The sequence below is a fragment of the Calidris pugnax genome, unplaced genomic scaffold (assembly GCF_001431845.1).
Source record: "Calidris pugnax isolate Ruff unplaced genomic scaffold, ASM143184v1 scaffold20, whole genome shotgun sequence".
Taxonomy (NCBI): domain Eukaryota; kingdom Metazoa; phylum Chordata; class Aves; order Charadriiformes; family Scolopacidae; genus Calidris; species Calidris pugnax.
Genome location: NW_015094510.1, coordinates 13,798,020 through 13,812,808, shown reverse-complemented (window position 1 = coordinate 13,812,808; position 14,789 = coordinate 13,798,020). Strand labels below are relative to the sequence as shown.

Sequence of the window (14,789 nt, the reverse complement as noted above, 5' to 3'; positions counted from 1 at the left end):
GCTTGATGCTTTGTCTCTTAAAGTAAGCAAAAATCTTTGCTGTAAGTAATATTTCATCTTGGATATTGATGTTATTCAGTATTGCTGGGTCAAACTTTCTCATCTTAAGAGTTGTTGATTACTGTAATTGCTCTCTTTGTTCCTAGCTGACTGTTCCTTGAAAGCCTCTTGAAAGTCCCCTTCCTTATACAAATCATTTCCCCCCCACACACCTCTTTTCTTTTTATGTGCAGTTGTACCATGTTAGGCTTCACTTGAAGCTTTCAAGATTAGCTCTGCTTTCAGAGTTAGTGTCCCTTTCGTAGGACCATTATACCTGTCTGTTGCTTCTCCAAGGACCAAGATCCTGGAATACAGCTTCTCTGCCACCTGAGTGGTCCCACCTCTGTGGCTTTTCAGTGGGAGTGAGAGGAGAATGCTCAAATGAGCCACAACTGTTACCCATTTCCATGCTGTGCTGAGGGAGATGGGCTTCATGTAATGAGAGAAAACAGTAAAATGTAACTTGTCTGCTCCAATATCCCTGGTGTGTTTTAAAGAGAACATGATGCTCTGTCCTTACAAGCCAGGTGCACCAGACTCTGGGATGACCTTTCAGAAATATTCTGCACTGCTTCACAGTTAGTAGCTCTGATGCCCAGTTTAAATTATCTGAAATCCCTCTTGGCTCTGGGGATGGGGGACTAATCCAACCTCCTCCCCAGGAAAAAAAAATAAATATTACCATGTTATTTCTTTTTGTTTACTTCATTTCTACCTCCTAACCAAAATACTCCCTTTCTGTGATGGTAAACTTGTTGGTTCTAATAAGTAGGATTGCCTTTACCTCTCCTTCCCCTAAGCCAGACTTTTCTTTTTTATCATGTAATACCTGCTTATCTGGCTATCAGCCACTTCTTTGGTGCTTTGACAAGGTACAACTAAACAGTAGATGGCCACACTCTGAGCCAACTTGTTTGGTCCTTCTGCTTTTTTTTCTTTCCTATATAATCCTACAATGCAAATCTACCTGAGGAGACACATCTGACATCGCTTTAGCAGTCAGCAGTAAGCCCAGGCAACGTCTGCTGGGTTTGGTTTCTGGTTTTGTCTCTGCATTTTTGTGGTCTTGGTCTGACTTAGACGGAAAAGTGTAATATCAGTGCCCAACCTCTCTTGTGTGCTGGGGGTTGCTGCACACGTGGTGCCAGTAGCCAGCTCTTTGCAGGATGAGGGGTTATCTCCTGCTTTCCAGCTCATGTGTAGACTAGGAAGGTAAATTTTGTGCAGTTCTCTACAATGGACTGTGAGCCATCAACTTCTGTTCGTGCTGAAAACCCTTCACCCTGACAGAGAAAGGAATATATTTACGTTGAAGTACTGTTGGGTAATGGTACCTATGCAGGTAGGCTTAGGTTGGGCACAAGTTGGAACATAAAGGGTTCCACTTGAATATGAGGAAGAACTTCTTCACGGTGAGGGTGACAGAGCCCTGGAACAGGCTGCCCAGGGAGGTTGTGGAGTCCCCTTCTTTGGAGATTTTCAAGACCCGCCTGGATGCAGTCCTGAGTAACATGCTCTGACAAGCTCTGGGTGGTCCTGCTTTAGCAGGGGAGTTGGACTAGATGATCTCTATGGTCCCTTCCAACTCTAAAAATTCAGTGAAATTCAGGCTTGCAGTTGCGTGTTGTAGGTGTACTACAATGCACCAAAAATTCCTTACATTAATCTGTGTTTCTTATGAGGAAGAATTTGCAATATTTGATTGAATTTTGGATTGATACATGATGAGTTTTTAAATCTTTATTTTATTTATATGCAGAGGACTCTAACCAGATGCATGCCTGTAATTCTCGTCACTGGTTCTTGTTATAATAGCAGTCAGGGATAGCATTTGCCTGCATGAAATACTTTTTACCAAACTGAGTACTGTCAGTTCTGTGTCTAATTACAGTTGCTATTAAGCACTAGAGCTTGGATTTGAGAAACAGTGCAACTCAGCTGCCTTTCTCTAAGCAGAATTAGCTACCTGTAGCAATTAACATGTGCTTTACAAAAAGTGGGAGCAGGCTGAATCAGCTTGAGGGTTGGCGAATTTGGCACTGCTGAGAGAAGATGCATTTGAAAACCTAATCGTGAAGATTTTAATCTCTCTTGATGCTTTATGTAACAGAACACCATGTGACCCCAGGTTCTGTAGTGTCGTCACCGTTCACCCTTCTTGTTTTTGTTGATCATGACCAACCACTATTAAACTCTGCAAACTTTGAATAGAAGTGAGTGGATAATCTTTAACGGGCAAGGCTTTGAGATTCTTGAAAGTGCTGCGGAGTTCAGGACCCGTGGTTAATAGTGGAATGCTAATGCTAATCTCACGGCTGCCAAGGACCCAGAGGTATTTCTTCCGACCCTCCATCTGGGGGAAACTAATCGGCAGGTACTAAATAGATACATCAATGAAAGTGACACTTCTCCAGAAACAAGGCTCTGACCAAATAACCATGAAAGTGCTATTCTTGGATCTGGAACAGCATCTAAAGAGGTATTTATAAAGCTTTTAATTTTGAGGTGCCTGATTTACTTGTCTCCCTCTATTTTTTTAATAGTTTCTTAAACTATTTGCTTTGAGCAAGTACTTAAAAGTGCTTCTCCTACACCAAGGCGATTGGTACTTGTTAAAATTATTTCAAATTATTTCAAGCTAGGAGTTATCATACTGATTGAGAGTGCTGTGTCACACAAGGAGGTTTACTTTACACTGACAATCTACATCTCTTGAAATATCTTTACAGCAATACTTAAAATAATCCATATTATAAAATGTATGCCATTGCAGTACTTTTCTCTTTCCAAATATAGTTATTCCAATTATTTAAAATCTTAAATGATGTAAAGCTAAACAAAAAATGAGAATTTTAACATGATTTGAAACTTACTATCAAGCAAGTTCATATTAATTCAAATATTTTTCATACATAGTATATACTATCTTCCCTCTCATCACGTATTTAAATAAAAGTTTAGTTAATCAGTCTTGTTAAATGTTTGGAGAGGCATTGAAATTCAGCTTAGTCGTCTGCAAGTTACATTATTAACTTCCTTTTCCATATAAACAGTGAAATATGCAAAGCATGTTTTTGATCTTTTCTCTCTAGTGTTTAAAAGAAATACCAAGTAACTCAATGAATGGGAAGAATTATTTTACTGAGTTAAAAATATATGACAGTGGGGGGAAAAAAATGCCCTGACTCTTCATGTTGCAGAGTTGTTGTTCTATGTAAAGAAGGCAAATACCCTTCTGTGGGAGGGAGCACAGAATGTGTTTTTCATAACTTCTGATCTCTGAACTGGTGCTTTTATGCCACACCCGTAAAACCTAAAATTTGCTCTCATCGTGTACATCTTGACAAATACCAATTAATACGTTTCACTTGATATTCTTGTCACTTTGTGGTATTGCCTACGGAGAATAGTTTTTCTCTGTGAATAGTGCCTCTTTAAAGAATATAAACTTATATATTGGAGAACTTTTTTAAAAAACTATTTTTTAAAATTTCTTCAGCAATCAACAGTTTCTGAAAACATGCTTAAACTTTCAAATGAATGTTAAAAAATTTACTAAATTAATCTGAATGCATAAGGAACCAGCATAAGTCTTCTATAATAGCAATTGAAATATGGTGACAACAGGTACATTATGCTTGCGCACTGTGTGTATGCAGCAATGATCTGTGGCATTATATATTACTGAATGACAAAGGTAGTATTGAAAAGATTGTTTCCTACTATGAACCAATCTATTCCATAAAATGTACAATGAAAAAAGTGTGATGGGGTAGATGTGTGATTTTTTTTTTTTCTCTGACCTTTCTGCATTATTAAGAGGTTTTGCTATAACTGATTTTTACTGGTACACATAGCAGCATAGTAGCACCTCTAGCCATAACCCAAAATCTGCACCCGTTAGCGTTATAGAGAAAATGTGGATGATTTCTCCTGTATTCTTGTTTGGCAGGCTGCTTCCTGTTTACTTCTCATTTGCTGTTGTTTCCTCCAGTTTCTCTTGCAGAGACGCTGGTTTTGCTCTAGTTGTTTTTCTGTGAATTAAGGCTGGCTGACTGTCACGTCACCGTAAATTGCAAACGAAGGAGAAACTTTAACCTCTCTTGCAGCTGTTCTTGGCTGATGTTGCATATGGTTGTATTTTCTTTCCAAAATTGACCCCACTGAATGCGTGGGCCAAATGCAAAGAAGCATTTGGCTTTCTCCAGGTTAAACACAGAATATCTTAGAGAGTGCAGTTGTGTGCAATCTGGAGGAAAGAGAAGAAATTCCCAGGTCAGGCATCTCATTTAGAACTTTCGGGATACAGACACAATTGGAGGATCTTTTTCCCACTTGCAGTCCTTGCTCAAGGACAGTGTACAGCATACTGAGAAGGGCTCTTGCTCTTAACAAAATTAAATACTTTATACTTTTAAAGTTTGGCTGCCAGAATGAAGTCTAAGATCTAGAGTTTAGGCTCTGGAGCTCCGCCAAGGTGCTTTGGAAAAGTGATCCCTGATGCTTTTGTGCTACTGGGGAGCTGTTTAGAACTAGCTGGCATGGAAATGGGGTATAAATGGTTGAAGTGTGTGTGTGTGTATATATATATATAAAAAAAAAAAAGGTAAAAGTATAAATGGGTGTGCAGGAGATCCTACTTCTCTTGTAGTGCGTACTGCAGGTAGGTGGCTGTGTCTGCTTGAGATCAGTCTGTATCGGTACTTTTCCATATTCGTACTGAAGGAACAGTGTTGTGGCATCTTCCATATTTCTTTTTGAAACTTGGCTGAAAATGCAGATTGAATAAAAAGTCTGAAGATGCTTCAGCCTCTGTTCATGGCATCAACTGGAAGAAGAGAGTGCTGGGTGCACCTGCCAACCCTTGGGATGGTTAAGATGGGCTGTAGTTGGTTAAAATACATGAACAGCACTGAAGGCTGGGGCAAAAACTTCTGTGTCTTGCACTATTATATTTAGGCTATTCCTATGTCAACTTCAGTAACTGCAGTTTGTTAAAAGGATACGTCAGTGAAGGGCATCCAGACTCTACCTGATAATACCAAGGGATAAAATCCAAACTATATTTGAGCTAGTCCTTCTTACTGTTTTTAAAAGGCAGACTTTAATTCATCATTAGGTAAATATTAAATAGATGCACTCTAATAAAAATCTGACAGCCCCTGAAACCTAGTATTTTCTCTATTTAAAGCTAATTTTCCACTCAAGTTAAATCACATCTCATTTCTTCCAAGGATTTCAAGGATCCTTTCAAGTACTTCTACATTTTTTTCAGACTATCAGTATAAGTAAACTCCCTCAATCTCTGAATCGGTTCAATGGTTCTTTTCTACGAGTTTATCAACAGCTTGTTTTAAAATGCTGAGTTCTTCAGAAATGGGGCTGAAAAACAGGTTTGGCCAAACTAATTCAAGGCAGGATCCTATCTCGGTTGCACCAGCGCTACCCTGTGACTCAAACATTCACTTACAAATATTTTTGTTTATAGCTGTCATGATTGCTTGTACTTGAACTGCTGATTGATGTTGCCATCTACCTGCCCAGGGCCTCTGGCAATTGGTAGTGGCCGGGAAGAGTCAGAGAGGAATTCCCCCATTCTGTACCTTGTGTGGGAGCAGGCAGTACCTCCCCAGATGGGAGGCCACCTAGGGTTGGGTTCCCTAAGAGGTGACTTCTCTGTGCTTGGTGGGACAAGCCACCGCAGCAGTGGTTCCCTGGCTCCACCAGTAAAGCTGGAAGAGAGGGGGCTGTAAGTCCTGTCTCTCAGCGGGGCTTTTCTCTCCTTCCTCTAAGTTGAGAGCAGGGTGGCAGCTCGCCACGTTGATGCTGTAGAAGAGTGGCCACTGGGCACCTGGGCTAACACCCTGCCTGAGAACGAGGAAATGTACCCGGGAGCTGTTTTGGACTCCCATGCGTTAGTAAGTGGGTTACTCATCTCAGACTTCTGATACTGGAGTTGGTTGGGGTTTGTTTTTGTAGAGGTTTGGTTTTGTTTTGAGTTTGTTTTTTTTTTAAGCCGCGAAGGTTCAAGGTGTCATCTTAATGACAGTGGTTTCTGGAGGATGAGGTAATTGTTTTCAAGAAGTGTTAGGTGCCTGACACAGTATATACATGAGCTCAGACCTTGTTTTGTATGAAAAAACTCTTGGAACAGGTAGTGAAATGTATTTTAGGTGGATATCCACAAGAAAACAGGCATCAGCAGCATAAGGGAGTGGACAGGACTGCTTCGTAAACAGGATGCCACTCATAAATTTAGCCAACTCTACATAAAGATGATTACCCAGATACCGAATAGGTATGAAATAATATGCTGTAATCTTTCCTTCAAGTTGTGTATTAAAAGATTAAGAGTATATCTTCTGCTGTTTGCAGAATGTCTGTCTCAAGGGTGGCTAAATGTCAGTGGTGTCTTCTCCACGTGGCCACTGTGGATCTGGCAGTCTCAAGGTACTTGCTGTTTATAAGCTAGAAGATGGAGTCCTGTGGAAATTAAGGCTTTCTACTGCCTGGGGTTCCTTTAGAGGAGCAGTAGGGTACTGAGGAAGGCTGAATCCCTCTTGAAGGAACCCAGGACTTCAGAATATACAGGCCTTCTGTAGATGACGTGGACATATGCCAGCCATTTGCAGTCTCTGGCCTAGAAGGTGCTCCAGGGACATATTCAAAATATGCTGAGCCAGCACATCTGTTCTGACTGTTCTCTTCAGTTTGCAGTGTGGCAGGATTACAGGAACGAAGTGTTGTGCTGAAGTGGGTAATATGTCTCTAAAGCCATAAGGCACAGTCAGGTCAGATTTAAATACCTATTTATCTGTCTTTAGGTAATTTTAAAGTTATTTTTAAGCACACCTCATTTCATAGTTTTACGTACTTTCCCGGGTATCTTGCATTCTATTTCACATCAATATTGCTTTAAAATGTCTTCCTTCAGCGAGGAGAGTGCAAATGCTTGGGGTTTGGAGGTTTGTGGGGTTTTTTTCTTCTTTTTTTTTTTTTTACGTGGAGATACTCTGGGATTTCTGCAATTGTGAGTCAGCAGGATTTGTGACTCTTAAATCACTGAAGCTATGCCTGGATTAAGAAGCCTGGGAGTACTTTCCTGCTCCAGGGTCTAGCTGTACTTAGTTCTCAACACCCTGCTGAGTTGAAGCATGGGCATAGATCAGATTCCTCTCATTTCCATAGGAGAGGGGGAGGGAATCACAGACTGGGCAGGAAATTGTCCAGCAAGTGCCCAACTTGATGGTTGGTAAAGGGGAGCAAGACTTTGGGCTATTGCACTATGCAATAAATCTGGTAAATCAGGTCACACTCTTATGTGTTTTTTGGAAATTCCCCCCACACTTCCTGAATGGGTGGAGGTACACGGGGTTTGATTTCTACAAATGAAAGTTTCCATTCAGGTATAAAAATACCTTTAAATACATTAGAGTGAATTCAGCCTGTTAAAGTGCACTTTTGCTTGGATGGAACAGCAGGTCTTGGATTTTCTGTACATTTTTTAGGAAGTCACTAAAAGATAAACTGTGGGTTGAAACACAATTGAAGTAGAGTGTTTTGACCCCTCAGAAATTAGGAAATAGTTTATTACAAGGTTGTGTAATATATGTGCATTAGAGGCAAGGGAGTTAATCTGAAAGTCATTCACTTACTTGTTCATTGATGCTACTGATCCTTGTGGAGGCTTTTGCCAGGGATTGCAAGGAGACTGAAATTGTAGGAGTGTAAATGGACAACTGGATAGAGGTCTGTCATCTTAGAGTACTTACAGAAGATGAAAAGTGGCATTGAACTCTCAGCTTATTGTCTTCTACTACATGTGTTGGTGTTGGGGGCTTATTATTATTCAACTGGATGGCCTTAATAGTTCTGCACAACAGGGTGATAATGAGTGATCAGTTGGCGGACCTTCACCCTGGTTCACAGCAGATTGAATTCCTCCTGCTCATTCCCACACTTACCTCCTGTTTTGTTTCTGTACTTTTCTTCTTTGATCATAGAATCGTACTATGCTTTGGTTTGAAAGGGACCTTATAGATAGAGTTCCAACCCCCCTGCCATGGGCAGGGACACCTCCCACTAGACCAGGTTGCTCAAAGCCTCATCCAGCCTCGTCTTGACCACCTCCAAGCATGGGGCATCCACAGCTTCTCTGGGCAGCCTGTTCCATTGTCTCACTACCCTCACACTAAAGAATTTCTTCCTAGTATCTAATCCAAATCTACCCTCTTCCAACTTAAAACCATGACCCCTTGTCCTATTGCTATGGTCCCTGATAAAGTCTCTCTCCCCATCTTTCCTGTAGACCCACTTTAAGTAGTTAGTCAATCATCATTGACTGTTTTTAATAATTCCTGTAAAAGGTGGAGTGGGGAACTTCATTCCAAACCTCCAAGACCATAGGAGTTTGCTGGTTAATTGCAGGGTTTGGCTTTGTTCCTAGCAACTTTGAGTTGGCTTCTAGTGCGATATACTTGTGTGGGAAATAGAGAATTAATTTCAAGTGCTGAATTGAAAAGTGGCCATCAAAGGGAAAATTATATTCAGTGAAAAATGTAGGCCATATAAATAATTTCTTAATAAGCATGACTAAATTATTAGCTGATCCAAGATTTTCAGTGTAGTTTCAAGGGGAACAATTAGAAAAAAGGGAGGAGGTGGGAAAAGAGAAAGGAAAGCGGTTTAAAAAAAAAAAAGCGCAAAGGGTGTAGGCTTTACAGCGAGCTGGGAACAAGGGAAATGGAGGACTTAAGGTCCTCCATCCCCCCTGTCCATAATTAGCACCAGTCAGTAAGACATAGTATTCCCATTTCACATGACTTCGTGTGACTTTTCTATAGCCTTGAGGAAATAGAAATATTAAAAGTTTAAAAAAAAAATAATATAAGATGACCTTTCTCAGTTACAGGTTAAATTGCCTGTTTTTTAATTCGATGACTAAATCCCATGGTGTGCTATCAAGGTAGGGTGGGGTGGGTGAGCGTCAGCCACTGTCCCAGCGTCCCTCCTGGGCTGTTGGTCCCCTGGGTCAGAGATGCTGCTTAATATAAATGAACTTCAGCTTTCCAAATGCTGGTCGTGTCACTGTGCCAAACCACTTCCTATACTTGCTGTGTTTCTTTTGTTATGTTCGGTGTAAGTTGAAATGCTCCAGTGACTCTTTCCTCCCTTCTTCGTGTAATTTTGGAGTGTACGGTTGAAAAAATCTGTTGTTGTAAAGCTAGAACAAGTGGGATTAAATGCTAGTGTAAGTGGGGTTTTCTTCAAGGTGTTCTCCTTGGCTTTGAGAAAAGCATGGCAGGTGAAAGCTACGCATAAGGGAACTTAATGCTCTTTTTATGTGTTAAATCTAAAGTTCTTTAAATCAAATTTCACATAAAGGAAAAATTAATTTCATCTCCGTGCTTCAGGTAATGAAACTTAAGGATTGTAACGTTTTATCACTTCTCTACATATGTTGTTTTATGGCACTAAACTTCTTTTTCCCCTTTCATCCTGGGGACAGTGACAGCATGCAGAGTGACGTTGTGTGCAGCTTTCTGGAGGAAAGAAAATCAATTCCTGGCTCAGATGTCTCACTTAAAACTTTGAGGATGCTAACACGGTTGGTGGATCTTTTCCCGCTTGCAGTCCTTGGTCAAGGGCAGTTTATGGGATACTGAGGAGGGCTTTCACTTTTAACACAGTTAAATATTTTGCACTTACTCATTTTAAGCTGGGATATGAAATTAGGAAAGCCTGTGATTCCCCAACTAGATGTTACTGCAAATATGTAACTCTTTAAATTTAGGTGGTGGAACATCTGGATGCAATTCAGGTTTTGAGTTACAGACCTCACTTGACTCTGTGAGGAGACTTTGCAACTCAGTGGAATGTGCTTCAGTCCTTAATCCATCCCAACTGCATTGCTAGATGGTCATCTATGGATGATCTCAGGAAAGGGGATGCTGCATGTCCCTCTTTGAGCATCAAAATGGCTCAAAGATGGCTCATACTTCCTTGCAGAGTTACCTCTGACCAGTAAAGAGTGGATTATCTCTGTGTTTGCCTATATCCAGGGTTTTGAGATAGACCTTGTGCTTTATTTTGTCAGCATTAAAATTGGTAGAATCATTATAATTCTCATTAAAAACAACTAGAGTTGACTTAGCAATTAGTTGCCTGTAAAAGAGGAAGAGGATATCCTCAGAGGAGCCAGCAAGAACCGCTCCATGTTTCTCTTTTGATCTTACATGGTTATCTTCTTGCTTTTAAATGCAGCCTTCTGTCTCCTGTGCGGAGTGCACAGCGTGATACTTCTGTGTATGCATTGCGATTAGAGATACTGACAGGTTATTTCCAGAACCCCAGTAGGGTGTGTGTATTCTTTCTGCTGAATATTTATTTAGTTATGCTTGCACATCTGGGGAAAAAAAAAAATTACAAATATAGTACTTCATCTCACTGGCATCTTGCATAGCTTTCCCTTTTATCTGTTTTTCATGGAACTAAAACCCAGTTGTGAGCAGACCGAGTTATAGATGCAAATAACTTTACTATGGGGGAGGAAAAAGCACACATTTAGGAAATCTGAGAGAGTAATATCTGATATCAAGAGGTTCATCAATTTAGCAGAGATAGGTAAATTGAAGTCTGTAGAATTCAAACTAGAAATTAAATACACGTTAGCACTTGAAGCTGAGCAGTAAGTTCTTCATGGCTTGGTTTCTTTCAATCAAGATCCTAGCTACAAGTTTTGCACTGGAGAAGAAAGTTGGCTGAGATTCTGTCATCTTATACTGTCTGAATGTGACTTTTTTTTTGCGGGGGGGTGTAGGGGTATAGGAGGGGGTTGACCTTAGTCTGTCGGAAAAAAAAAATAATTATGACTTATTGTGGGAGAAGAAATTAATTGGGCAGCCTCTCCAGCCTATCTTGTACCTTTATGGAGATGAAGAAAAAAAAAAATCATGGTCTATTGAAATAAATAATCCTTTAGTCCTTGATGTCAACTGCAGGCAGAGCTTCCTCTTTAGGTTATTAGCTTGGAGCAATTCTACTTAATTTTGATACTGGGCAGGGGGTTGCTGTCAATACACAAATAGTTTTGAATTTATGAATTTTAAGGCAGAACAGTACTTTGCCATTTATTGACAATGTATAGATGCCAAGTGAAATGTAAAGTCAGATGTCATGTAGAATCTAATCACTATGGTCTTTTCTCGAGTAATTAACAGATTATTTTTTTTTTAACCTCTTTAGTACTCTTATTTTTCAGTTGAAAATCATAGTTGATGTCGACAGGACCTGAGCCTGTCTATCGTGTAAGATGAAAGTGTGCTGTGACAGAAACTGCTGTTTTCTAATACGGTTTCTGGTGTGGCCCCTTTGCAACATAGTCAAAAGATGAGATTTATTTGAACTTCAGGAGATGCATGTCTCCTGCTTTTAATGTTGGTATCTAAAGGGAGTGTACGTTGACAAGGTACTTGAAAGAGAAGGGGCTTTTTAAGTGGAAGAATTTTTTAACACGCACGCAGAAATATGCCAAACCAGACAAAACGCTTGTGTGCTGCAGCTCACCTCATTATGTGCTTAAGATGAAAAGCACTTTTTTTGAAAAGCACTTTTTTTTTTTCAAGTGCTTAGCATGATTAAACTGAGACAAGAGGAGATTATTTAGTGGGAGAAACAGTGTTTAAGAACTGAAACACTACAAAAGGTGAAGCGTGCTAAGAAGTCTTTCACTACCGTATGTATTTCAACTTAAGCAGTTAATTTTGTTGAGGATCAAAGATGCTGGGGAGCTACTCATTTAGCAGCATATTGAGTTTCTGCTCGTCTCTCAGTAGCCCGTTTCGAGCCTTTTTCTATTACTTTATGCAGTTTGTGAACACCTGGGGTGCTCCATAGACATACAGGCTTCCACATCGAGTGATCCTCCCTGTGAGAGGACTCAGAACAAATGTCCCTCGTCGCGTATCAGGGGCCAAGAGGGACATGAATCAGTCCCACCCCAGTGCAGACCCAGAGTGGCTTTACAGAGAGGAGGAATCCTGCAGCCTTTCTCACCTCTGCTCCCAGGAATGTCAAATTGTAAGTTTTTGCAGGAATATCGTGAAGTATCTGTTAAAGAGGTGTTAAACGGTTAGAAGGTTTTTGAGTCACACAGTAATCATCTTGATTCCCTTTTAGGGCTGTAAGGGAGGGTGAGTGAATCAAAACAATCCTAGTGAGGTGCATGTTCAATGTAATGATGGAGGAGGCAGGAGGGGAGACAAAGCAATGAGAAAACAGGAGGAAAGGGATTTTGGAAGATTATTTTCCTTAAAACGTCCGTAGATTGTTTTATTTCATAGATGATATCTATATGTTAAAAAAGCATTGGAGATTAGTGATGCTTTCTCCTCCTCTCACCCCTCCCGTTTTGGGGATGAAAGTAGTACATCATGTTTTTTTATTTCCCAGATGATCTGAGAGCTTTGAGCTTTCACAGCCATAAAGGGACACTTTATGGTTTGCTTTTTTTTTTTTTCTTTTATAGGGTGGGCAAAGCAGAACATGCATATTAATATGCAGTCCTACTTACGCAGCTGACAGCTTTCTGTTTGAATCACAACTCAGCTTGTAGGCATCTAAAAATAAATGAAGGAATGTGCTAAAAGCCCACTGAAATTAATGGAAGATGGTTAATGAGTTTAGTGGGAATTGGATTTAGGACCATATCTGTATCTCTTCTTCATGAAGAGATATTAATATAGATTAAAGAGGGGAATGTTATTTATTGTTAATTTAGTCAGAGAATGATACCATTTTTCTGGCAAAAGTGGAATGATGGCATTTAATAATTATCACTCGTTATGGCAGCACCAACAGTTGTCCTGGAATGCATTTGTGACTTTATTTTCACATGTGCAAATGAAAATACATACAAATGTCTGCTGTCTGTCCTGCGACAGCAAAGCAGGTGTTTCAAGGGTGCGTCTGTTCAGGCAGGTGAGTTTGCTATCTTAAGCGACTCATTTTATAAGGACCTAATTAGCAGAGATAGGATGTCTCCCTTTTTACACCTAATCTGCCTTTTTCTGATTAGGAGCTTCAGGGGATGGAGATTGCAGATGGACCCAAGCTTAGGGGTAATTTCGTTAATTCTAATGTCACTAGTAACTGCCAAGATGAGGAATCATTTGAGATATTACTGATTTTTTTTTTTTTTTTTTTTTTTTTTTTTTTTTTTTTTCCCCCCCCCCCCCCAAGCCCTTCATAAAACATTACTTTCAAGTCTGGGACAGGACCTGATACAGCTTCTGGTATAGATGATGTGTTTTTGGAGCTGTTGATTAAATGTCTCACTTGATCGTTGAACAGGAGGAGTACCATCGTGTGTAGTAAGTAGCCCCTGCGAAGCAGGCGGCCAGTTGGTGTGTACAATGTGTGGCTACTGGTGTTTGTCCATCAGGAGGTGGGAAGCTGGAGCCTGATGCCTCTGTTTTAATGTGTTGCTTCTCATTTACTGGCTATTAAATTTGCAAGTCAATTCAGGCAAGGATGGGTTCGGGGTTTGGTTGGGTGTTTTTTTGTTGGGTTTTTTGTTGTAGTTGTTATTTTTTCAGCCTGTTGGGTGCTATTCTATGCAACTCACCCCGGGTACCCAAGGGGCGAGGTGAGAGCTGTGCCCTTGCGGGATGTGCAGCGTATGTGGCACCGGAAAAGCAGCTCTGAGGCGCTCTTATTCTTAAATGTGACCTCTCTCGTGAATAGGATTAGCTCGTACTACTCTGCTGGCATTACTGAATGAAAGAATAGTAGACTAGGACAGCATAAATAGACTAAGAAGGATGATGCAGATACGCAAACGCTAAATTTAGGTCTAAGATGATTATTCCGTGGCTCCTGGCTTTCCTGCTTCTCTGGCATCAGCACCTGTGACATGTGTGTGACTTGGAGGAGTTCGCTGCAGGGAACGGAAGAGGCTTTTGACTTTTATTTTTGTGCCATGTAATGCCAGATGAAAGTGCAGGTCTAGAAAACGCTGTTTTTAGAAGCTGGTCGTTTCTTGTGGTAGCCTAACTCAGCCTGGGGTCTCCTTCCAGCCTGAAGGGGTAGAGAAGGGGTCCCTGGGGCTGGCTGTGCCTGCAGCGACCACGTTCCGTGACACACGAGGGGGTAACGTGTGTTGGGAAGTAACACCACGGTTATATGGGAAAAGAATTTTTTTTTTTCCTGAATTATTAATCCATGTGCTGCAACTTTGAAGACCATTAGGTGCTGCGTAGTACTATCTAAAAAAATTAGCAAATAGGCCTTTTCCCTGTTATGGTAGAAGATTATTGTAGAAGATGAGCTGGCTTGCTAGAGATCTGCCGCGCGTGCTTTTTGTGGGATGACCTGATGGATGAATAATTTATTTTTTAATAAATGTGGGTTATTTTCGGGCTGGTAAGGCCTGTGTTGATGGCTGGAGAGGGATGGTGGCTGCTTTAGGAGACCCGCAGTGGCCTGGGACGGTTTTACCCGCAGCGCCCATGGCTCAGTGTGAGCGGGCAGAGCTGCCGGGTGCCGGTTGCGTTCTTCGCGGGGGGGGAACGCGGATCCTCGGGGCCGAGGCGGTGGCACGGCCAGGTGTGGATGGAGCCCCGGGGACCGGGCAGCCGTTACCCCGGCGAGAACCGTCCCGGCCCCGGAGCCCCGGGGCGGCGCTGCGGTGGGGCCGACAGGTGGCGCTGTCGGCGCGGCAACGGGCGGCCGCGCTCCCGCCGGCGGGT

The 14,789-nt window shown here is 41.3% G+C and overlaps 1 protein-coding gene across 4 annotated transcripts in view; it reads left to right on the top strand.

Annotated features, from left to right (window-relative positions):
• The window catches only part of TSC22D1 (TSC22 domain family member 1), a 96,850-nt gene that overhangs the window by 78,473 nt on the left and 3,588 nt on the right, over positions 1-14,789 (top strand). The window contains exon 1 of one of the 4 annotated variants that reach the window (XM_014965928.1): positions 2,017-2,521. The exons of 2 other annotated variants lie outside the window; for them this stretch is intronic. In XM_014965928.1, the coding sequence (XP_014821414.1) occupies positions 2,436-2,521 (86 nt within the window). In that variant the 5' untranslated portion in view covers positions 2,017-2,435. Of the gene's footprint in view, positions 1-2,016; positions 2,522-9,623; positions 9,650-14,789 lie in introns of those variants that run through there. One more of the 4 variants, XM_014965929.1, reaches the window with a different exon arrangement.